Source organism: Manduca sexta, chromosome 13 (genome assembly GCF_014839805.1).
Source record: "Manduca sexta isolate Smith_Timp_Sample1 chromosome 13, JHU_Msex_v1.0, whole genome shotgun sequence".
Lineage (NCBI taxonomy): Eukaryota > Metazoa > Arthropoda > Insecta > Lepidoptera > Sphingidae > Manduca > Manduca sexta.
In genome coordinates, this window is record NC_051127.1 from 10,070,922 (window position 1) to 10,096,387 (window position 25,466).

The window sequence follows — 25,466 nt, forward strand, 5'->3', positions numbered from 1 at the left end:
CCGCGTCGCAGTTTCTTCCAGCCCTGCGTCTGATATAATGGTTTTAAAGGCTTTTGCAAGACGCGAGCAGCCGTGAAAATGACAGCTCTGCGGCGTATCATTGTTTCAGACATTATTGAGGCTTTGTACGCTTTTAACATATAAAAATAACTTGTCAAAGCCTTAAGCCAAAATATTTTTTTCACCCTTGCATTTTGCGGGAGAAAACATTTTTTTTTTTTGTGTAATAGAATTTAATCTATAGAGAGACAAGCTGGTAGGAATTGTAAGCATTAGTAAATAGTATTCAAGTAGTTGTTGTAAATTATCCTCGTATAACTAAAGCCTGATTAATTTGTCGTAAATATATATCATTTTTTTTTTCGAGACTGAACTGTAGGGGAACTCGCCAAGGGGATGAGCGACCAATACCCGAATAATGATATAAAACATGCCAGAGATCATAGGCGTAAGGCAAAATACAAAATATATAAATATCTACTCTATAATATACTTTACCCGCAATGTTTACAAAATCCTAAACGATCCAATACTAATTACTTACCCAACCCCACAGCATCGTTATGTTTGCCATAAAATGCAGGTAGTAAACGCAAGTTTACGCCAAATACGCCTGTAAAAAAATAAATAAAGATGGCGGACGATAATGCGCGTCTCGACCTCGATTTTTACATGCACGTTACAATGTAGGTCACGGGCTTTAGGTAGGGCTGTCACTTTTGACATATTCGATTTTACATACAAAACAACAGAACACAATTTTACTAAAATATATATATTACACATAAACAGTTTCGGGTTTCCACGAATTTAAAAGAAAAGCTTGGACTTAAAATCATCTATTTATGACTGTAATAACTCAGTGACGATAAATATTGTGTATAGTGGGATAATACCGACGTCATTGATAAAATGGCATTAGATTTTTTTTAATTATAAAAGAAGTGATATAATGACTCTTTTCGTCGAGACGCTTTGGGATTTAAATATACAACAACAATATTACAATAAAAAATACAAGCGAAATGATCCTTAAATTAAATTTATGTATTATTCCTTTTTATATAACCGTCAAGGAATTAATAATATACCACCAGACACGACCGTTATTACTTCAAACTCTAAACTATATTCGAAAAAATAAGAGGTATTTATTTGAAACTTATCTTTTAATGCTACAATTATTTAATTTAAACAAAGAACAAACAACTTTTGTTAAAGACATCCTAACGCAGTTATTGTTCAAATAATCTTGTTTTCGTATGCTTGTTTTAAGCAACGTGGGTTACAAACAAGCTAACTTAAACTCTTAAGATATTCTATTTAAAACTTCACAAACTATTATCATATTTCAAAGTACTTGTATGAAATATGAGCTTGTTTATGAAACCTGACTTCTAGTTACCATTTTAAGGACATGTTTTCGGAAAAATATGTTGTAAACAGACTAGAAATTACTTTCTATTATGCAAGTCATATTCAGATATCTTCGTTCCAAGAAACGACCTTTACTAACCAATTCAGATTTTGAAATAACACTATTTTATTGGTTTTATCGCGGTTTTTTGTATTATTATTTTCAGCCGACTTTTCTCTCGATAATATTAGATTATTCTGCGTAGATCGGACTGTCTACGCATAGCTATAATTTTAAATTTTATGTTATTGTAAAATGAAGGTAAATATTGTAACTTTGACTTTTCGGATAACGAATACCTGAGTCCGCCTCCTGACCACGAAGGCTGCAGTCTTCGAAACGTCGGGAGAAAATTGTAATATAAAAAACCGCGATTAGATCCGTAAAATGGTTTTATTTCAATGTCTAACATTCGCGTAAACATTAGAAATCACAATTGAGATTTGTAATAATTTCCAAATTTGTTATATTCTTTATGTAACCAGGGACTATTATAATCTGTAGTTGAAGATATTTATTATTTATATTTAAGTAATCTATATATTTGTACCAAAAATTAAATGCGTGCGTCACAAATAATACTCCATCGCGTGTTTTTAAAACATAGACAAAAGTTTAAGCCATCATGGAATGAAATATATAGTTAAAACTATATATAATTAAAATAGTAATTGTACGGACAACCCGAAATACGGTGAGCTCAAAATGAGGTCGTCTCGTCTCGTTGGAACAGTGAAATGAAATGGCTACTGCAATTAACTAAGTATAAGATTACGTTTAATTACATTTGGAAACATTGTTAACATGTAATGCTCAGAATGTAAAGTAAAAATTCCTGCAATTACCTTGCTTCTAAATAAAAAAGAAGTAAATAACATAGCAAATAATGTAGTCTGCATAAATATAATTGCATTAAGTATTTGGTATGTGTAAAATAGAAAATGTCGTTTGAAAATTACTAAAACTTGCTTCGTAAACACAGATGCGCTTTTGAAATAACAATCTCATGAGGTTGTTGGCAAATTATCAAAATGTTTGTTCGTGCTAATCTTCTTAACTTAACGGATTATTCAGGGATTCTTAAGGTCAAAGTCAGGCAAGAATACAAAATCTTATAAAATATAAGCACAAATGTCACATACAATATTGCCTGTAGTTGTTATTGTTGTAATTAAGTATAATATAATCTAATAAAATAAAAAAAGAATATTAACGTCAATTACCAAAACGCCGTTTAATCACAATTTGTACACATCAAACCCATAAAAGCAAAATCTGCCATAAAAATACATACCAATCGACAACTCAATCCGACAAGCATTAAATACTCGGAAATAGTTCAAACATGGCTCATTGGTAACGTTTTAATATGTCAATAAAACCATACAGAAAGTCATAAACATCGATCCGCAGACATCGGCACCGGCAAGGAAACCATTACGCATTTTATATGACGTTCTTTTATGTCAGATCTGGCTACCAATTCATTGAATGCCGGAAAATGTTATGATATAGGACATTTACTGGCTCGAGATAACATTGTATAATGGTTTTAAAACGCTGCTTTAAAATAGTCTATATTTTTGTGTGATTTAGGTGGTTCGTGGTAAAAAAGCTTTTTTGTAAGTACTCATAAAAACCAAATTAAACTACCTTCATTATTAAGGGTTACTTTACAAGATTTATTTTGAAGAAATATCAGTCCTTATTACAGAAGATATGTGTGTCTGTGTAAGGCAGTCAGTATATTTTTTTGACATTGTAAACAGGAGTACAATATAAAATGATAAAATATCTTCTTTCACGGAGTTTATTTTTAATATAACAGCGTTATTAGTCTTCTGTCACTAAGGAGGGAGCAACATCATTTCTATTGCATCGAAATGTTAAACAGCCATTACAATGCAAACTAGAAACTCGTACAAAAAGTAAATGTAGCGAGAGTTGTCGATGACTCGTTTCCTATTTAATTCTCTCTCGACAAGAATAACGATCAAGTCGGTATCGGCAATCATCTATTTCCTACCTCCTTCCGATGTATTTTCTGTATTTTATTCAAACGGAAAACGCTCAATTGTTTTTGAATATACGAATGTTATGCAGGCAATTAAATGTTCTTACACGTCTAAAAATTACGGAGGATTGAACAAGAAGAATATGAATTTATTTTAAAGCAACATGCTTCTCGATCTAGTACTATCTTAAGCTTATAATCTATTATGACACATATACTGGGTCGTAGCCCGGTAGTTATTAGCTAAGACAGTTTTTTATTTGTTAAAGAGATTGAAAGTCTTAACAAAAGTCGTATGTTTTTTAAAAATCTCAATAAATTGAGATTTATGCGCGGATGGAACGAAAAGCAAATTAGACCAATTTCTACTCTTATTAAAATTAAACAATTTCTCGCGGTTTTTATATTTTAACTTTCTCTCGACGTTTGGAAGACCTTCGTGGTCAGTGGGGTGAGGTGCTAACACCCGTAAAGTCAAAGTTATAATATAAAAACCGCGATTAAATCCGAAAAATAGTTTAATTTTAATGCCTAACATTCGCGTAAACATAAGAAATCATTCTACTCTCATTCTTTATATTTACTATTTTTTTTTTTTGTATAATAGAACACAATCACATCTTTTGAACCATTTTATACATTCGTTAATTGAAAAAGAAACTACCTAAACATCGATTATCCTTTGTTAAAATCGACTATACTCCCATACAGACAATTTCGTACGAGCAAGCCAGTCTATTAATAACAGAGTGCCTTTCCGAAATTAATTACAGTGGACACAGCTTTTAGGCGAAAATACACAGCCTTAGCCAGCCGTCCATTTCTCTAGAGAAGGATAGCAGGCTTCGAGCTAGGACAAAGGTAGTTTCTAAAGGACTATTGTCCTTTCTCACGACCCACTGCTCGGATAATATCAACAAAAAGTACATAATTTAATAACGTGTATTCCTCAGGGGACTTTTACTTCTTCAATTTTAAAAATAGAGTTATGAATATTTAAAAAATAACTTAGTTATGAAAAGAAAGTAATAATGGTCATATTTAAGTGATACAGTGTTTATGATGGTTTTTTTATGTGTCTTAGTACTAAGCTACACCTGACGCAGTGCTTTATAAAACGATTAAAACGACCTATAGAGAACATCACGACAAATTGACAGTGATTAATAAAGGCGATCTTAGTTTGCACCTCTAGCGGACTGAATTTAAGATAAATGACTATACATAAACAGTCGTAAACAACTTAACATAATCAAGCCTTATGTCCAAAGAGGTGGATAGAGTTGCGATGTGTCCCTCGTGGTATTTGGTATTATATAGCGAAATTTCTTGGTTAATTTACCAGTATTACTGTACTGAAATTTAAAGAAAAGATCTAGAAACGAAATCAGAACGTCATCAGTTTATGTTTTTCGCCTCTGCAATTCCCAGGAGACAGTAGAAAACAGAAAGCCAAAGTTCGATAAAACATATTCTTTTAGATAAATTGAAATATATATCCTTAATGCATGTTTTTAAGAAAATATCAATAGTTAAATTTATCCGTAAATATAGGTAGTTAATTTCTTAATTTTCAAAACGTAATTGAATTTTGAAACGGTATAATAATAAACTATTGGAAGTAAACTAGTATTGAATTTAGAAAAACCAATTATTACCTAAAAAGAGTATTTATAGGACAACATGAAAACCAGTTTTATAATAATAAAATACATACAATGTATTGACAAAAAAACACGTTACCAAAAAGCGAGACCCTCGTAAAATATTCAAATGTGTTGGGTATAATAACACGGTAGACAATGGCATGGGTTCACGACATTCACCGTTTAACCTTACCTTATTGTAGTAAAAAGATACCAGCGCAGTTTTTACTTAGCCCGTCCCTGGAGCGTGTTTCCAATTTTAGCATGTATATTCTTAGATGATGATAAAAAAAATCTTTAAAAGCTATTGAACTTTTGAACCACCATGGGGCCCAGGCGAGAGCAAAAAAATTTCGATAATTTCATAGATAAGATAAAATGCTTAAGATGCATTAAATTATTAAAGCATCTTAAGCATTTTTTATCGAGAGACGAGATGGACCGACGACCTGGTGAGGGTCGCCAAAGTCCAATGGATGAGGGAGGTCCACTACCGGTCCCTATGGCGCTCAATGAGGGAGGCCTATGTCCAGCAGTGGCCGATTCCCGGCTGAAATGATAATAATGATGATTATTTAAGTGAATCTTTAAACTATGATCTGGGTACTTCACAAAAATAATTAAATCGAATACAAGCTGCTAATCACTAATTCGAAATTCGGAAGAATCATTTAGCTATAAAATGATCTATATCTCATCTTGTTATTTGCGATATTTTATACATGAACTGATCACAATCCAACATTCCGTAGGTTTATCAAACATTACCGTTTAATATACAAGTAATGCCATCAATAACAGTGCCCAGGAGAGGTCCAGAAATACAAAATAAAAGCAGAATAAGGAGACGAAAGGTCTTCTAATTAGATGAGAAACAAACGCGGGATTAGGGTCAACACTCGCCCGGGGAGTTTTCCACTCCCGCTGTATTGTTATTACTACGTACGGACGATTATTGAGCTCCATTTTAATATAATTACTTTCAGACTAATAACAGCCTTGGGGTCCGCGTGTGTTCGTAGTGTTTGAGACAAAAAATGTTTTAATTTACATCTCTCTTCCTATGTATTTGATAGACCTTGTATAAAATGAGTTATTCTATGAACAATGCCTCCTTAAATATACTTAATCCAAAAATAGTAATTTTGGCTGTATTAAGGTCTTTAAAATAGATCCAATGGCACAGAAAATTTCATCACAACGACGATATTTTTTTCAAAGTAAATCGTATAATCAGTAGCTATGATTGTTTCAGGTGTGCAACAAGATCTTTGGAAACGCGTCTGCACTGGCAAAGCACAAACTAACACACAGCGACGAGCGGAAGTACGTGTGCATCACCTGCGCAAAGGCGTTCAAGAGACAAGATCATTTGTAAGTTATTTGTTATCAGTAATGACAAAATTATTCATAACTTCACAAAAACATATAATAATAAAAATAAATAGTAAAAACAGTGATATCATATTAATATGAAGCAATAACTAACATAATATTCATGTAAAGATTAACGTCTATAATTCATGAATTTCGACAGTTAAAACCAAAATAATTGGGCAATCATGGCTGTATAAACACAGACTCCTTTCGTTTTATTAATAGTTTTTATATAATAGAATAAAAAAACGTTTTGTTCTATTATCTACTGCAAATAACACATATTTTAAATTAAAGTTTTTTTAACTCTTTAATAGAATCATATACCTACATAAAATATGTACTAGCTATTAAGAAATACATTTTGAAAACTTATAGAATTTTGACAGGAATCAGATAAATCTATACAAAGAAATTATTAAATACGGACAATAATAGATTCGGGCCTCAATATTTCTTCGCTTTACCATTAAACGAAGTTTAAATTCAATATGAATGCCTACCAATATATCGATAGGAAAGATTTTTATTAAAGAATTTTGTATACTTTGTTATATAAAATATCAGTCTCGATATAGTCAGCATGTTACAACGATACAAAGGTTGTTCCATTTTTGATACGATAGTAAACCTTAAGCACCGTACAAATAGCCTCGCAACGCAATGTGTGTGAAGCACAAATTGTCATTTATTCAGATCTGACATGCCATGAATATTAACAGGCTCGGATCATAGCCATAATGTTAGTTAGCAGTGTTGTGTGCAGTATGACTGAGTGGCTGAGTGCACTGACGACCTAATTTTGCCTGGCATTAATAAAACGGGAAACTAAGCCGCACAAGACCACTCTGCCACACGTTATTTTGACAATGCGTCACAAGTACGTAACGCACCGCGTTGCGTTTAAGACAATTTTAATAATACAAAAATATAATTTTTTATCAATAAGTGAGTTAAGATTAATTTAAGGATTACTAGTGGCGTGTTTCACAACTTCTGAGTGAATGCTCCTCGTCATATAAATGTATAAGCTGAAAAAATACAAAAGTCGCACTGAATCTATGCACCAAGTACAGTGGTAATAAAATAACTAGGTGCTTTCGACATTAACTGTTTAATACAATAACTGCGAAATGAAATTTACTTCAAATTTGTGTAAGAAAAAAAAACAACATTTGTTTTTTATTTAATTTTTATCTGTATTTATTACAATACGTTACACCATTTGTTACATTAAGATACGCAATTTTCTTAGTGACTACTGTAAGATAGATCGAAAAACATTTTTACAACTCGTGACAGAAATTATTTTTTCCGTAAAGTTATATTATTCCTAAAATCTTCATCTCAAGCCAGGGTTAATGGTCGAATCCATTTACTTAACAAGCCATATGCCCGCACGAACAAGATATAATCATGTAATAAGGAGAAATTTCAGGTTATCTCTGAAAATTAATCCGAGCGGTAAAAAGTAAAAACTGCGGCGCTAACGACCTGCCATTTTCTCAATCTGCTTCAATCAATTTCTTTCTCGCGTTTCGTCGTACTCGATTTTTAATAGGAATTTACGGACACTGCAGATCATTTGTTACGAAAATGTAAATACAATTACTAGATGGTATAACATTCTTTTTTTTTATTATAGTAACCTATACGGCCTGGCTTTTTACAAAATGAATGAATCCTTCCTAGTCGATTTCGGTCGCAGCGGCCAATCTCAATGGAGATCAGCCAGGTACGCAGGAAATATATAATGCACAAGTGTGTACAGAAGACTGTGTGCACTCTCTGTTCCTTGAATCTCATAGTCCGCTGAGACGGCAATCCGACATGAACGGAAATCAGGAGCAGGACCAATGGTTATACTACTAATACTTTCCATTGAAATAAATAAACGTTAAATTTCAATTACGTTTTAGACACTAATTTACGTTGTCGCCCGAAGCAATATAACTGTTTGTGATCATCGATTTTGTGACCGAATATATAAAAAGTTTGAATACGGCCGTTCTAGATAATGTTTTTGTATCACGATCTTTACATATTATAAAACAAAGTCCTGCGCCGCGTCTATATGTCTGAACACGATAATTTCAAAAATTACCGCGCAATGTCGTTGAACTTTAGTATAAAGATAGTTTGAGACCCTAGAAAGGACATAGGCAAATTTTTATCGGGAAAATATATAGACATTTGTATCCCGGAAAACTCTCTCACGCGGGTGAAGCCACGAGTATAATCTAGTTCACTGTCTTATAATAGTAGCATAAGTAATAGTATAGCTTACGTATGAGAGAATACACCCGAAAAGGCAACATTATACAAGTACTGCCACTAATGTTGTGATTTCAAGAAATTACTAGGCATTATAAAACTTAACTTGAACAGGAGCCTGAAACTAATCTACAAAATTCTATTTCACATGTTCCACACACTTCCACGGAAAATACATTAATATATTATGAGTATTATCGAGTACAACAAAAATGAATGCTCGATGGTTACTCCGTCACAATGTAATAGAATTTGACGATCAAACCGGAGATAGGTTTTGCCCTAAACCTACATAAATGCCCAGGAAATATGTTACGCCGTAATCTCCTCAAATATAAAGTTAGTTGGGAAATTGCGTTTTAACTTACTTGTATCTATAAATCCTTTTTAAGGTTCCGTATCTCTGTTGAGGAAACACTTTGATGGAAAACGGCATTCGTTACATATTGCCGGAGTTCATTTTCGTTCGTGTTGGTTTTTATATCAATGTCCAAAAATCTTTTATTAATTCAAAGTTAACAATCAAATATAAGCATCTGGTGCATATAATAGCAGAATAAAAAAATAAGTAATATAATTACAACTGACTGATCATCGACATTAGTACGAATATAGTTCCTGTTGTGAAAATAACAGAAAAAATCAATGTGAAAGTCATTTTGCTGGATTAGATGATTTTTTTCTAGATGCTACAAGCGTCCTCTAAATAAGCTTATAAGTTTAATAATCATAAATAAATATACGTATAAAACTCTCAGAAAGCTAACCTTTTATACTAAACAACAACATTGTAAAATTTTTGTTGCCTTTTTGCCATCTTACCCTTAAATATAGTCATTCCTTGATGCTTCAAAACTATCTGTCTTAGTCCGTTAAATTTTTTAGGCTATGTTGATTTTCAATAGCCAATAAACACTTTCCATTAAGTGACCATTTGTGCTTATTGGCTTCCACCTTTTCCTATTCCAATTCAACGTAGGGTCAATGAAACAGAAAATATTACAAAATGAACTAGGTTAAATATTTACAAACGGCAGCTTGCCTAATATCAACTGTCTCATAAGATCTCTGGGTTCAAAGCCCATTTAGGTACGCTGCTACTATACAAGGCGGTAATTAAGCTACACAAAATACAAAAACATCATTTGTTCCAGAAACGGCCACATGTTGACGCATCGCAACAAAAAACCGTATGAGTGTAAAGCGGACGGATGCGGCAAGTCATACTGCGACGCGCGATCTCTACGCCGACACACCGAAAACCACCACCAACCGCCAGCGGAAAATAGTCAGTAACATGGACGACAATTCAAATAATACCAACTAAAAGCTTGCGTCGACTAGAGCAGAATCGAAACGCATTTATGATTAATGGTCCGGCTCGGCGCGGTGCCTAATAGCCACAGTATCGTACTAAACGTATAGTAGGCGAATTAATGAGACCTGATTTGATTCAATTCAGCGAGCCTAGTCGACGCTGGCTATAATACGATGCCATGTGTATCATGTAAGAATGCATCGAGGAAACCAGAACGAAGAACAAATTTTTCTTTTGATATTCAGTTAAGTCCGAAAAAAAATCATAACATACTTTATTATTTTGTAGGTGCAACCACCGGGACCCCGAACCCAGAGCGGGAGTCGAACTCGCAGCGCGTGTCGTCCCCCACCTCGCCGGCACGCAACCACCCCCCGCACTCTGATGTAAGCACTTTATTACCGCTCCTCTACCCCCGCTGCCCCCGCCGCCTCCGCCGCTGCCCCTCCGTTCCCACTTCATTATACGCCACTTAACATTACTGTCATAAGGACTCTATGAAGATCAAACAATTTTCCGATCTTTAATTTTTGATTAAGTCTTCAAAGGTATTTTTCCTTTTGGGGTGTATGGTCTATACAACCTGTAGAGATGTAAAAATATACTAATATTTTGTTGAAATTGTGTAATTTTTTACTTAAATACTCCACTACGCTGGACTATGATTTTATTCACATTCATATTAGCATGCGAAGTAGTTCATTTGTAGACATGATATAGTAAAAAAAAAGCGCGAGAAATTCCTTGCAATAAAATAAATTACAAATAACATTCACAAACTCTACGGCACACAAACGCATAGCACTATACAATGCAACATTGGCAATCTCAAACCCACTTGCAGCACTCGACACACAGTACACACATACTACACCTACATTCGCATTTTTAATTATTTTGTTAAAGTTTATTAAAAAGTTCCATGTCGCGTCACATTCGTCATGGTTTCCCGGTAACACAGTGGCGCCCTCATTAATCTAGCTTTTTATACTTAAGCATTTCTGGCGCACTTCCAGCTGCCCGCGCATGTTAAATTCAGATCCCACAACCCGCCCTTATTAATTAACCAATTAGCCCCAATCCGTTGTGTGTGCTCTTTTAATTTCGCGTGGCCATTAAAGGTCTCGGAGAGCGGCGGCCGATGAGTGCCCTCCTGTTTATCTCAATCCGTTTTTATAATCAATCCTCCCGAACATTACAAGGGTCAATTAGGTAATTTCCACTCGTGTATCCTCAGTTTGTTGTCTTTTTGTTAATTCTAAAGCTGTAGCTACACAGCTGTGCAGGGCTGTGTGGAGACCGTGACGGGATTGTAAATGGTTATTGATGTGTTCTGTGCACGTTACTTTATTAAGTTCAACAATGAATTGCTAAGAAAACTTGACATTCAGTTGCAAATTGAAATGTATACTTACATCATTAGAGGTTATGCTTTCAACTAGTCTTTGTTCATTGGCGATATATCTTCATAGTACGATTTCCGGAGTTGGAAAGTTCGATACCGCAATAGTTTGCCGCTAAAGAAACTTATTCAATACTATAAATCAAGTTGGCACCTTCTTGCAGTCGAGCAACTCGGGGTCGGAGAAATCGCATGGTACGAACACGAGCGGTAGCGGGGGCGGGAGTGATTCTAGTCCGCCGAGCACTCCGCCTGCGCCTGTCGCGCCGGTCGCGCCCGCGCCGCCGCCGCCACAGCCCACGCCGCCCGCCAGACCCAAGGCAACCAAATCCAGTAATAAATCAAGATCAAACAATTCGGTGAGTATATATTAATTTTGCAGTTATCAACTGCCTATAGGTCTGGGTTTCAGCTAGCAATAAAATAATGTAACATTTCAAACTAAAAAATATGTAGAATGTTAAATTGTTTCATAAAAATGTTTGCATATTGCGCAATAATATTAATTAATTAGTAATACACCGGTTATAAAACGTAATAGAAAAATCACTCAAAGTGCAATTTATTTTTATGCTTTCAAAATATTTTTTAGTCTTTTCAGTCTTCTTCAGTACCGTATGAGAGCGATTATACAAGAAACATTCTGTTTAAATTTTATGAGCGTTCTTGAAGAAAATACTTAGAGATCATTTTTTTTCACTTTTTAATAAAACTAATTCTATTTTATAGAAGTAATATTACTTCCTATACATGTCATATCCAACACCAACGCCTAGCTGTTACTCAACAGCAATGTGCTATCATTTACAAACATTTATCACTTCATCTATAATATTAATACGGATTTTATCCAAACAGGTATACGTTTTTAATAAAAATAAACACATGCCTTTTATTCCCGAAGGAGTAGGCAGAATCGCAAATGGTGCACCCACTTTTTCGTATTCCGTCCTATGATGCGATAGAGGACAAGCCTCAATCCATAATGGGCACAAACTCCACACTCTGCGCTCATACGGATTAACAAATACGAATATAATTTTTCCCGACTCGGGGATCGAATCCGAGACCATGGGACTGCAGTCGTACAGTAATACAACTACACCAGCGAGGTAGTTTTTAAGAAAAATATTTAAAATCCCACCATGTCCTCTACCTATAATACTTTCTTACCGGAATGTGAGCTAAAACCAGATAAAGTGCATCACTAGCGCCATATCTCTACCCGCCAGCATCCGATACAGGTGTTGTATTACGTCTCGGAATGCACTGCTTTATATCTCGCCGTATCCTATAATCGAATGAAACCAAATTTACTATTTTCGAATAAGATCAGAAAGAATAACAGTTGGGTTTTATACGTTTATCGAAATAACGAGGAAACTCGTAGCAGTAAAGGAACGAAATTCAAATAAAATATATTACCAGATAAAGCAATTTAACTGTTATTATATTCGTTAAAGGTTACATTTCGTAGTAAGACATTAAGACGTTCAGTAGGTTGATTCCCTATGCTACTCGCGATAACACACCGTAAACGCGTGTTGTCAAAACAAGCTCTAAACACAAACGCGTTTCATACACGCGCCACGATGTGTAATTGAAAAATAGGTATTGTGTATGCCATACGATAGGTTGTCTATGCTTAATATTTTTATATTACGATGTGTTAATGCGTTCAGAAATCTTTCATCCCCTCGAATCGGCAAGTATCGGTTTTTGAAAAGGCTTTTTTGTTTGTATTCGTGATATTAAATGATGTAACTCGAATAAATCACTGCCAAACTTTATTTAATCCCATTTTTGTATATACTTAAATGTAAGAAACATGAAAGGAATATAAAAATAATTTAAAAGAAATTTCTGTAGATTGTGATTGTTTTCAAACGAAAAATAAAACTTCAAAATTATTGTCAAATGTCAATGTCATTGACTTATTTACTTGATTTGTTTACTAAAGCCACATTTTAAAATTGAATTGAATTGATATATTGAATGCTACTGAAGATTTTACACGAATGCTGTTATATGAATAATAGTAAATGCTGTTGTGCTTATGCAGTTTATGTTAAATTGGCGCTAACAACGTATATTAATAGGAATTCTACGGACCTTCCATTATAAAATTTGTTGCAAAATCGACAAGGCATTAACTCAATTTCTTTTTTTTTTATTTAGTTAAATAATGTGACGAGGATGCCGTTTACCTGATGATAAGCGATACGACCGCCCATAAACAGTTACAATGCCATCCGGAACTTTGAATTGTAAAGCACTATGTGACGTTCCACAGTAGGTTTTCAGAATGAGACAAAGATTTTAGGTCTTATAAAGTAATTACGCTAGTTACAATTTCCTCTAAACTGGTACACATCAGTGCATGGACACAGTTTAACTTGGCTATAGAAATAGACATTGCCGTAGACACCTTATAACTATTAAGACAGACACTCACATATAACAGACTTACCAACAATAATTAAAATAAGTGTATATTGCCTATTAAACGTTATTTTTAAAATTTATAGCTCTATTACCTAGTAACTTCTATTTGCCGCTCAACCGGCATTAATCTTTTGGAATAAAAGTACTCTATTCAATCCACAGCTCACTGTCTGAGTACCATATTTCATACACATTCATTTAGTTATTAAGGTGAAACTGATTAATTAACAAACATTCAAACTCATGTATAGAAATTTTACTTAAGTATATTATGTTATCTAAGACTGAACAACAAATAAAACAAAAATAATGTGTTGTTAAAACTGAGTATATTTTACTATTATTTATTTGGAATATCTTGCATTACATTCACTATCCTGTAAAAGAAATTATTTTATTATTACATTTGATATTATCAGTTTTGTTAACATTAGTATTCAATGTAAGATGCCTTTGGTCTCCTAAAATAAAAAGGAAGTGTTTGTACAAACAATTTTAGATTTAACATGATTACATACTTTTGTTTGTAATTGTGTAAAATTATTGGGATTACCTACATGAAATTTTTGCTTTGTTTCCCTGGATCGATATTCACATTTAGAAGATTTTGATATTTAATTTAAAGCTGGCTAAGCCCTTGATTAAGACCTCTACCAATTACTTATAACAACAATAATGTATAACTAGTAAAAATTTCTTCAATAATCTTTATTGTTATCAAACTTTATAGGTACAAAACTTTCACCACAAAGAAACTACATAGTATTAATTGTAATGTACATAATTAAGAAAACATTGTTTAAAAGATACCTTCATTAGTGTTTTATATTTGTTTGGCCTATCTATTTACTAATAGAAATATTACATCGAAGTAATAAAAAATAAACTTGATTGACCTCAATTGTTGTCAAAAGTCGGGTTGCCAGTAGTAAAGTAGCTTATTTTTCACCGCTGAGCCCATAACACAAATTTGACTATCAAGATACAAAAACATAGGTTTGAATATTAATTCGATCATTTAGGATTTATGTTTGTTTTGTTTCTGATAAGGTAGAATATTATATTTGAGTTTTCACGATGTAAAGAGGATACTATCGTCAATAGAAATTATACAGTCGTTGTATCTAAATAATTAATTTGTCTAAACGCGCATAGACGCGCTGGATTGCCGCACGTTATTTTGACAATTCGTAACATGCCCGTAAGGCGGATGTGTCACACCTCATCGTGTTCATGAAATGTCAAATTAGCATCCAGAATACTCTTACACAGTCATAACACGAAGTTAACGAAACACGCCGTGTTACAAGTTCGACATTGTCGTAGAGAATCATGCCCCAGATGACGAGCGCTTACCGCGCGTTAACAAAAGCTCGTGTACAACTAAGTATATTGTATGTACTTACGTGGCTAGCGCACTTTCACATAACATCCCGAACAAAATGCATATAGTAAATGCGCGTGAACAAAACGCATTAACACTTGTATCATCTGACCGGGGTCTTATTTTCACGTCGATTACAGTCAAGTTACTTGGTCTTTTAATTGTGATCACCGTACACAGGGTGTTAAAACCCGCAATAGTGACTCACGTAAGTGTGTCGCGTTCCGAGATCAGCCTGTGTATATCCGGGTCCAACAGGCCGGCATAATTGTGTCGACTGCTTAGCGGTAATCATCTCTCGTCAGTCGACATTTTATTGGACCCCACTCTACTTACCATCAGGTGCAGGGGGGCCCCTTTGGGGGGCACCTGTAAGAAAAGAAATCTGGGAATATTTCTTGGTATAATTGTTTGCGCCTCTTACGTTCGATTCACGATGTTAATATAGATGAAGTTTCTGCAGTCGACGCGGGTGACTGCGCATAGTTGTCGCACGCTTCGCCGGCCCACAATAGCGACTGACTTTGCTCGAATGCGTGAAATTGAAGTCACTACTGCACGCACATGATCGCATCGACAGACCGCTTGAAAGCTATGTTTGGTTTCAAAATATTAAATATTTCAGAGGACTCTTAATAAAAATCACTACGTAAATAAAATTTTAACTTTAGTGTAGTAAAATATACTTGTATCATTATAATAAAAATACTCTTAGTTTAAGCAAATCTTATAAACAATATAATAGAAAACAAAATACCCACAATACCAAATCTAATTTTCGCAAACCACAAAATCATTCTAAATAAACCCGCTAAATACAAACTTTGTATAAAATAACACGTAATTACCAAACAAAACTCAAAGGCATTAAGCAGATAACACGGAACAAGCTACGGCTCGTAGACTAGAACAATAGCCGACTACGCTGCTACAATACGTAGCGCCTTCCACGTAAACTGCCACGTAGTTTAAAACAGACGTAGCACCCGCGTAGCCGTAAATCCTAACATGTTGGTCTTCGCTAACAATCTGACCGAGGTAATGTATTGTTAAGTAAAGAACATTTGTATATAATTGGTAATATTGTAACCAGAGTTTAGGCTCCCTTAACTCCTTAATATACGTTTAAGTTAAGAGTATATTATCAAAGCGCATAGCTACAATAATAATAAATACATTTTAACGAACAAAACAGAAAATGTAAAAATATATAATGCGTTAATTTCTAAATTTTGAAGACATGCGAGTTTGGCGTAAACTAAAAAGTTATATTCGTAAAGTGTCCTTGAAAAAACTGACCCTTGTTAAATCATACATACCTATAAGATGCAACACCAACAATACCGACCATCAATATAAATTATTAATTACAAAAAAAATCACAATACAATTAAAACAAAACAAACTTTAAATATAAATTGCCTTAAAGTAATATAGAACATTACTCTATCAAGTAAAGCCAAACCGAACTGTTATTAAAACTGCTAACTAAATTGCCGTTGCTAATAAGCAAGTCGAGAACTAAACTAGAACATAATTGACTATTATTACAGGCATCCAATATGGGGTCCATTAATCCCGTTGTGCAAAACAATGTCTGCTACCGTGGGAAAGGGGACGCCGCGGATTCTTATGTTAATACCGATACATCGCAGATTGGGACCAGTGCAAAACGTCCAGTGAATTAATTCTGCCATTCATCAGCCGTTGTAAGGGTTTAATAATTCAAGTGTGGACGGGAGCGGCCCTACCACTTGCAGCTCACTAACAAACTGTATAAATTAGAGAATAGTAACGTCTTACAATGAGTATCTTTGAGTTAAAATTTTACTATTCTGTGGTAAAAGCTTACTGTTGAGTGTTGAGTATGTTTTATTGCGTACGCCTAAGGCTTTTTTTTAGAATTTTATTCCGTTTAAAAATAAGTTACTTTGTTTTCTCTTGTATAAAGTTAACTAAAGTGCCTAAAAATCTTAACGTTGTTTATAAATCTAATTAAATAGAAATAGACATTGATTACATAATAAGCTAATGACTTAAAATATACGTAGGATGATTTACTTTCGAAATAACAAAACAAGAAAATTGATCGCGACGTTTTCGTGGTAGGGGCTTGGGGCTCGCGGATCACAGTCGTCCAACGTGGGAGCCGGCCTCTCCACCTGTTCGTCAGCGTCCGAACTCCGAACCCCAACATAGATACTATTAAATATTGAACCGACTATTGCGGTTCACTTGTTCAACCAGTTTCTATAAAACTTGAATTATAATAATACTTTATTCTATACCGACCAATAATCCACTCATTTACTCGAACACACACTGAGTTGCATTTGATATTCATAAATACATTTCACAGAGTAACAACACGAAATAATAGCGGTATTACACAACACGCCGCAAATAAATCCCGGCGCAGACAATACGCAGGTTCCATTTATTAATCAAATTTTGCGATGCGCCAGAAGTTTCGCTTTTATTTATTAATTAAATGAGTCCATACTTCATTTTAATCCCCACGAAATAAAACAATGGCGCACCGTGTAATACTCGGGGACGGCGGGATACGCGCCCTTTCAGACTATTGAAGTGCATGTCCACAGCGGAATTACTACCAAATAGAGGGCGTCGTTGTTATTGAAAAAGCATGGACTGTTCTATGATAAATAGACAACGTGGGTACAGCAATACGTCCGGTAGCCTTATTAAAATCACTCGCTTTGATCGGGCACGGATTTGACGTCACCTGCAGGAAGTAATATAAGGGACACAAACACCGGCTCATAATTACAGCCGTCCCCTCGAACACAATTTTGTTTTGCTCACAACATATTAACATCGGTATGCCTTTGAGTGAATCCGCTTTGAGCCACTTCATTATTGAATCGGAACGTTGAAAATTTCCAACATACATAATTACGATATGATTACGTTCGAGTGCTCAATCAGTAGTTTAAGTTCGAAATGAAATAAGTTTCATCGAATTTTGGGGATTGTTTCCATGTTTTACATTACGTAATGGCTCTTGTCTCTTAAATTTTGTTTTGTAATATTTAATGAATATTTTGTTGTTTACTTACATATTAACGGAGTTTTTATATCAAAGGGAAATGCTTAATGTCAACAGTATAACGCCGCGATTGGCAGTAGGTAGGAAGACACAACCCTTTCGTGACTCTTGAAAATTATTCTTGTACTAATACAATTTAATTAACATTACTGTTTAAAATACCAAATTCGTTTCAAAAAACAGGCAAAACTACACGCAATTATAAAACTAAAATGTTAATGTTGAATTTATGAATTCATTTTAGTTTTTAAAATTAATTAGGCTAAATAAACGTAAGTAAATGAAATAAATACACATAATAAGATATACAAGTTAAATTAATTTGTAGTGATTTAATACACGGTTTTTAGATTATATATTATGTTTTTTATTCTATTCTGTACAGCATACGCATAATACAATTGAAAATACATTGAGTAAATATTAAATTTTGGAATTCAGTGCTCCAAATTCGCTGTACAACCGTAAAGAACAGCGTTAATGTTGAATAGAAAGCAATTTTCTTGGTGGACAGCCAATACAAGTTTAGCACGTCCGGTGAGTCCGGTGCGGGCTTTCAATAAGTGAAGATTGGGCCAGTGGCGCGGCTTGAGACTGCAATTTCTGCCGTGGCCCACAAATTGCATTTACCGTCGCCACACCGCCTCCGCGCAACCTCCCCGTCTCCGCGGACCGCCTGCTGATTTCTTCACTTCATGCTCAAGTTAGATGCATACCTGAAGTGCCTATAACGAAACTAATCCCCTTTCTGTTCAAGATTTTAATGTTGTTATTTCGAATTTTATTAGAGCAAAGTTGCTATGTAATATGTGGAATTATTTTTATGTAATATATTAAAAAGCATTAGCAATGGCAAATATTTATTTGAAATATGTTTATTAAAAAAAAAAATTAGCCTTACACTGCCAACATTGCCAAATCTGTGTTCAGTGTTGGAACTCTATAGCTTATAATTCGACAGCATCTTTTCGTTATCCAATTGTATGCATCTTGATGCACAGAAAGAAAACGATCTTAATTTTTATCAGGATTCGATACTGTTCAGTCTAGTTTAAAGGTTTGAATTATCATACATAAAAAAATGCCGTGATACATTGATCTGAATCTCTAGAAATATATAATGGTTACCTATATGGCCAAGACAACGAAAGTTCAAGACTATGAGATATTTATAATACGCCTTGGCCTAAATTGAGTTGAGTCCGAATTCTTGGATGCTGTGGGATTTTTCTATAATTTAAATACTTTTGGTATTATAATATATGGATTTTCTTGAATATTTAATTATAATTTAGATATTGAATGAACTCTCATATTCTTTTGTTTAATAGAGCCTCATAATTATGTGCACCATGTGACCGGCACTCGGCCGTTCCCTTATAATTTCCAGTGATTAAAACCTTCTCATCAATAGAATATAAACATCATTTCAGATCACACTAATACAAATGTACTTAGTACAAAGCTCTAAACCTACATATACTCTGACGAGTAAATACACGTAATTCCAAACCGAAGCTTGAGTACAATAATTCATAAGTTTTAGCTAGAAAAGGGATCGTTCATAAAGGCGGTGTCGGCGTCACAGCGTCACACGACGTGCCATCTTCACGCGCGGTCCGTCCATTAATAATGTAGGGTGACAACGACGCAGGTGTGCTGAGCCGATCCTCGTCGCTTTTCTCCGCTTCTCTCCGCGCCACCGCTCCACACCGCTCCACACCGCGCGGCACCGCCTCGCACCACGCCGATAAACGTCACGACGCATAATTGAAGACGTGTATCTCTAACACCGCGTTTACGTGCCTACATCTAAAAGTCTTTGTTATGGATATTTTTCTAAAACAATAAATTGCTAAATTATGTTGCAATATCTTTAAATCGAAAACATTGCAGAGTATATTAACAAATAAGAAAATTGCAAACTAAAGTAAACTTAAACAATAATAAAAATTTAATTGAAAAATATACTGACTTCGTACATAAGAATTGTAATAACAGAAACCGGTTTTGAAAAAGACACGCCGGCGGAAACCGAGCAATTAAATTTTTTAATTAAAGTGTGCACCGTCCGACGCGATCACCCTATTTATTGTAGCGGACTCTTGACCTTTCTAACGCGAGCCGACCTGTAACCTCGGTGCCACGTGGCGCCGCGACGCCCCACGTCTCGACCGTCGCGTCGGCCGAAATATACAAAATATGTATTTTACATTTTTAAAATGAATCATTTTTTAGATGTTAGAATACAATAGGCATTGTTGTAAGACGCTGTCTTTCCAGACGAACTAAAAAAACGTAAAATATTTATAGAATGTTCAAAATATGTAGTTAATCTCTATTTTAAATTTAATAAGAAAATGTGAAATTAAAATTTATTTATGATTTTCAAATATGTTTGTGCTTACACAAAACTTTCTTTTATAATAAAAATATTTTATATTATCATAATATACACTCATAGCAATATGTTTACATCGATAATATCATAACTCAATAACCGCTACTGGAATGTTACAAAAAATACCGCCAAGATTCTCATTCAAACAATCTACTAAGAGCAGAATTTATATTAAACTAGAGTACGATTTTCCCACACTATTCCCATGCTTAGTTCAACGAAATTAATATTCACATAAGAATTAATAAGAACGTTCTTTAGGCCAAATAGTGTATCACGAGATATGCAAATCATTTGATGTAGGGCGGCCGGCGCCTTTGTTATCCAACTGGTCATTCTATCTGGCAATTCGCAAGCTCAGTAACTAATCGAGGGGTCATCTGTCCGATATCTTTCCCATACTGCATCATTTGATGTTCGCGTACCGTGAGATAAACACCATTAGTTGCACTCTTTTCAAACGTTTGTGATGTGTTTCCAATATGGACAATTGGATATCGGAGCTCTTTCAGACACATACTTTCAGCAAACCGAAGGTGGGTGGCAATTTTTCTATACATTATATCGATTTGAAATACTTTCTCATAAGATGACAACTCCACTACGACCGTGCCGTGATAAATTCAAATGTCAGTACGTTCCAGTTCGAAAATGTACGTTACACTCGAATGCAATTTCCTAGATTCGGTCCGTTCGCAACAACAAGAAAGCAATCTTCCAAAAAAGGCTACACAATGGTACAGTTAACTGCGCTGCACGGATGATGTATCGCAAAAACGCGCTCAGTGCCGCCGCCGCCCTCCGCCCACCAGTGCGGAACATCTGCTCGCACCTACCACGCATTAACCTAACGAGCTATCATAATGGCGCCCGTTAGGGTTACCACCACACCAAAAACCTTCAAATAAAATAAATTACACGTGTACAACCGACCCAGTTTTAAACACGTGTCACGTATAAGTCATGTGACAAAAACGCTTATCTCTACAAATGAAGACATAATGTGCACCAGTGTTTGTTTATAACGCTGTGCGCACACCGCCGGCAAATAATCGCAACCCTGACCTGACCGCGTTGCCATTATGCTTGTTCCCGTTATTTCAAATTAGGTGTTTCTTAAATAAATAATTCTTATTAATTTATATATTTTGTATTTTAAAATTACTATTGCACTATATATTTCAAACTTCAACCTGCATCAAAATAATTATGGCCTTTCTCGTAGTTTCTAATATTTTTGCCCTTTAATTATTTGTGTAGGTACTTAATGCAATAGTGGTTTCCGTTTTTCTATTTAGATCATTCATTGTTGTTAATCAATAGTTCTGTTTTGGGACTAGATAAATAAAATAGATGCGTAATAAAAAAAAAACAATCTTTCAAAAATTTTATTCATTATAAAAGATGAGTTATTGATAATAGTTATTTTGAATCGGTATTGTAAAACGTTCTAACAAATCCAACCTAATGGGCGAAAAAAAAATATTGTACACATCGCGAAACACTACGTGCAACATTTAACATGGTTTTAAAAGTATTTTTTGTATAATACGTTGTTACTGAACATTTCCAAATAATGTTACAGAACTAGTTGTGCAGCTCTGAATGTGCGGACTAATGTATGCAAATAGGGAGTAACTTTAACATTAAAACATTTTATTCGATATAATTTACGAGTGGAGGCGCGTCGCGTCGAGACCAAAGCCGCGGTGCGACGGAAATCCGCAACTAATTAAAATTCTACGTGAATGAATAACTACACAGTGGTGCCGGTGCGCTTTGTGGAAACATTTTTCAAATAAATATTAGCCGCTCAATCTTTTTGCACACATATTTCAAATATTCACACTAAGCCGTACTTATTTTATTCCCGCTGTTTATGGCGTTAGACTGACCTATAATTACCGATTTCCCTTTAAACCGACTGGGATTACGCGAAGTTCATCAAAATCCATTAATTAACTTGGAATATTAACGAGCTACTGAAGATGGAAAGTTTATACCTTGAAATTACGAAGTGCGTAAATAGGTTAGAAAGTCTTTTGAACTTTTGAAAAGTCATCGTAAATTTCACAGACGCAGCAAGGGAGCCAGAAATGTGTAAGTGGCAGTAACGCGAGCGCGGTGACGAGCGGAGCGGCGAGCGCGGCAGCGGGAGCCGGCCGCGTCGGCGACGTCAAACAGGTCGAGTGCAACCTCTGCCATCGCAAGTTCAAGAACATACCCGCCCTCAACGGGCACATGCGCTTACATGGAGGATATTTCAAAAGGTATAGCCAAATTTAATGTCCTTTAATTAATATCAAAATAAATAGCTAGGTACTAATATTTATTTCTCTTTAGGATTCAGACAGTAAAAAATTAGACAAGAAAGAAGCCACGGGTCCTCCTTTACAAACCGCTTCAGTGTCTGTAAGGGCATTAATAGAAGAAAAGATTATCAGCAGGCGAGGTGCAGCGTCTTCGACACCTTCTATAAGTACGTAATTTTGATCTGACAATACCGACTATTTACTCTAATAAATCATCGTTATTATAATACGTGTTATGTTATTATGCCACAGGCACAAGTACTGATGCGGTTGCTCCTCGTACGGGGTTTGTCGCCCCGGCACCGCCGCCGCTGTCTTCGATCCGAACGTCCGTTGCATCACCCGCATCGCCAGTTACCACAACACATTTTGTATCACCTCGGGCGCCACCCGTAGTCACCGTGGCCACGAATTTAACTAACACCATTAATGTTCAGAGAGATTCAACGTTAATAGAGTTGCTGAAAAAAAGCAATACAAAGGTTGGTTATTAAATTATTTAAATTGATCTTATGGTTAGCTTAACAAATTTATGGTGTACATTGTACATGTTTTTGCTTTAGGCAGTGAAAAGGTCAGCATCAGATCCGGGACAGGCGTCACCACAACAAGAATTTACGTTTCGTCCAGAAATATTTGGAGTGTCGTTTAACTCTGACGATGGATATTTTTCTCCCGCATTAAATGAAGATACTTTCCAATTTACGACGACACCAGACAATCTAGAGGAATTAGCATCGTTAGAAGACTACGCCACAGTAGCAGCATCTATAAGGGAACGGTCGCCGGTCACTTTTCCATCAAATAGGCGGCTCGCTGCAGTTCTTAATTCGCCTTTACCTGAATCTTTAGCTGATTTTGGAGCTTGTCATGGTGGATCACCAGTGCATTCTCCTGGTATAGGATATACGGCAAATTCTCCGGGATTATCGTATACTACTGGAGATTCTCCAGGACTGGCGTACACAGCTGCTTCCCCTGTGGGTAGTTATTCAACGCAACCTGAACCATCGCCCGGTTTAGCCTACCCCACACCTCCAGCGTCACACGATGCGCAGTCCCCGGCACATACGGTTCCACGGGCGTCGTCACCACTCTCCGCTGCTTTCTTCACTGCCACAATGTCTAGTCAAGAAGAGGTATGGTAATATTCTATTAAATTTATAATGATTGTTCCATGTACCAATATGATTATTTTTATTTTTATTTTAAGGTAGAGGAAGCGTTAGAAGAAGTATTACCTGAAGAATGTAGATCACTTGATGCCTATGCCTTAGAACCTACACCGACTCCGCGTCGTATTATGCTTAATTCAGAGGATCCCTTATTATCGAGCAGTCCACGAGACTTTTCACATCGTCTCGTGCGTCGGCATAACCGACCTTCCGTGTCTTCATTAACGCATCTGCAGCAATGGCCTAATGACTCTTCGCTACAGGTAAAATTCTGTCACCCTACGTCGTATTACAAATTTTCAGGTGTTTAAATTTTGTTAGTCAACGCTTAAATTCTCTAGACTGCTAAAACATTTTAAGCTCACGCAATCGCTTAGACTAGAGTGGATGAGTCATGATGTAATGAATTTATATAATATGATTTCATTCACGCCACTATTCATAAAAACAGCGGCGACTGCAGCAATCATGATGCCGCCATTGTGGCAAATATTAATCTAGTGGTCCTAATTGCAGGTGTGCGTCGAGGGTCGCGACACAGTACCGGCGGTGTTCCTGAGCCCGAGCAGCGTGCCCGCGTCACCGCAACGGCGCAAGCGGCGCGCCTCGCCCGCCGGTCCGTACCGCTCGCGCATGAGCCGCATGCGCCGCTCGCACCACTATACGCCACACCCCATCTTGCCGCCCGAGAGAGACGGATCTGGATTGTTCACTGAACTCTCAGCCGGTAAGATTATCTCTGTTTCGGCTTGTGTCGCCAATAGTCTAATGGAATCGAATCACATTCATTCGCCTGCTATAAAACTGTGAAACTGCGTCACTCAAACGCGCCGATTTAAGTTGCACGGAATAAATGCGATTCAATTCTAACTTAATAGACGCCGGGCATTATACTTAATAGTAAAATCAAAATTAAAACTAATAAAGAAAATTAATAGTTTTAGGTCAATCATCATCAGAAAGTGATGTATTATCGCAATTAGAAGAGCCACGTCTACCTCAAATCAACATCGGTCCGGACTATCAGGCGGATCTGCCTGAGCTGTGCAACGATAGAGTCGACCTACATCGAGCGCCTGAACAGCTTCTATGGGACCCTGGCATTAACGATGCCCTAGATGATAATGAAGGTGAATTAAACTGTTAACACATAAATTACCTACAATTTAATACACAATTTTACAGACATGATTTTTTTACTCCGATGTCACAGAACTCTAACGTATTTAAT

At 35.6% G+C, this 25,466-nt stretch overlaps 1 protein-coding gene across 1 annotated transcript in view; it reads left to right on the forward strand.

Annotated features, from left to right (window-relative positions):
• Positions 1 to 25,466, forward strand: part of LOC115446917 — a 48,530-nt gene that overhangs the window by 16,901 nt on the left and 6,163 nt on the right. Inside the window, exons 3-13 of the mRNA XM_037438253.1 lie at positions 6,333 to 6,451; positions 9,883 to 10,016; positions 10,335 to 10,432; positions 11,613 to 11,807; positions 22,825 to 23,017; positions 23,090 to 23,227; positions 23,313 to 23,542; positions 23,624 to 24,199; positions 24,274 to 24,498; positions 24,752 to 24,962; positions 25,174 to 25,365. Of these exons, the coding sequence (XP_037294150.1) occupies positions 6,333 to 6,451; positions 9,883 to 10,016; positions 10,335 to 10,432; positions 11,613 to 11,807; positions 22,825 to 23,017; positions 23,090 to 23,227; positions 23,313 to 23,542; positions 23,624 to 24,199; positions 24,274 to 24,498; positions 24,752 to 24,962; positions 25,174 to 25,365 (2,311 nt within the window). The remainder of the gene's footprint in view (positions 1 to 6,332; positions 6,452 to 9,882; positions 10,017 to 10,334; positions 10,433 to 11,612; positions 11,808 to 22,824; positions 23,018 to 23,089; positions 23,228 to 23,312; positions 23,543 to 23,623; positions 24,200 to 24,273; positions 24,499 to 24,751; positions 24,963 to 25,173; positions 25,366 to 25,466) is intronic.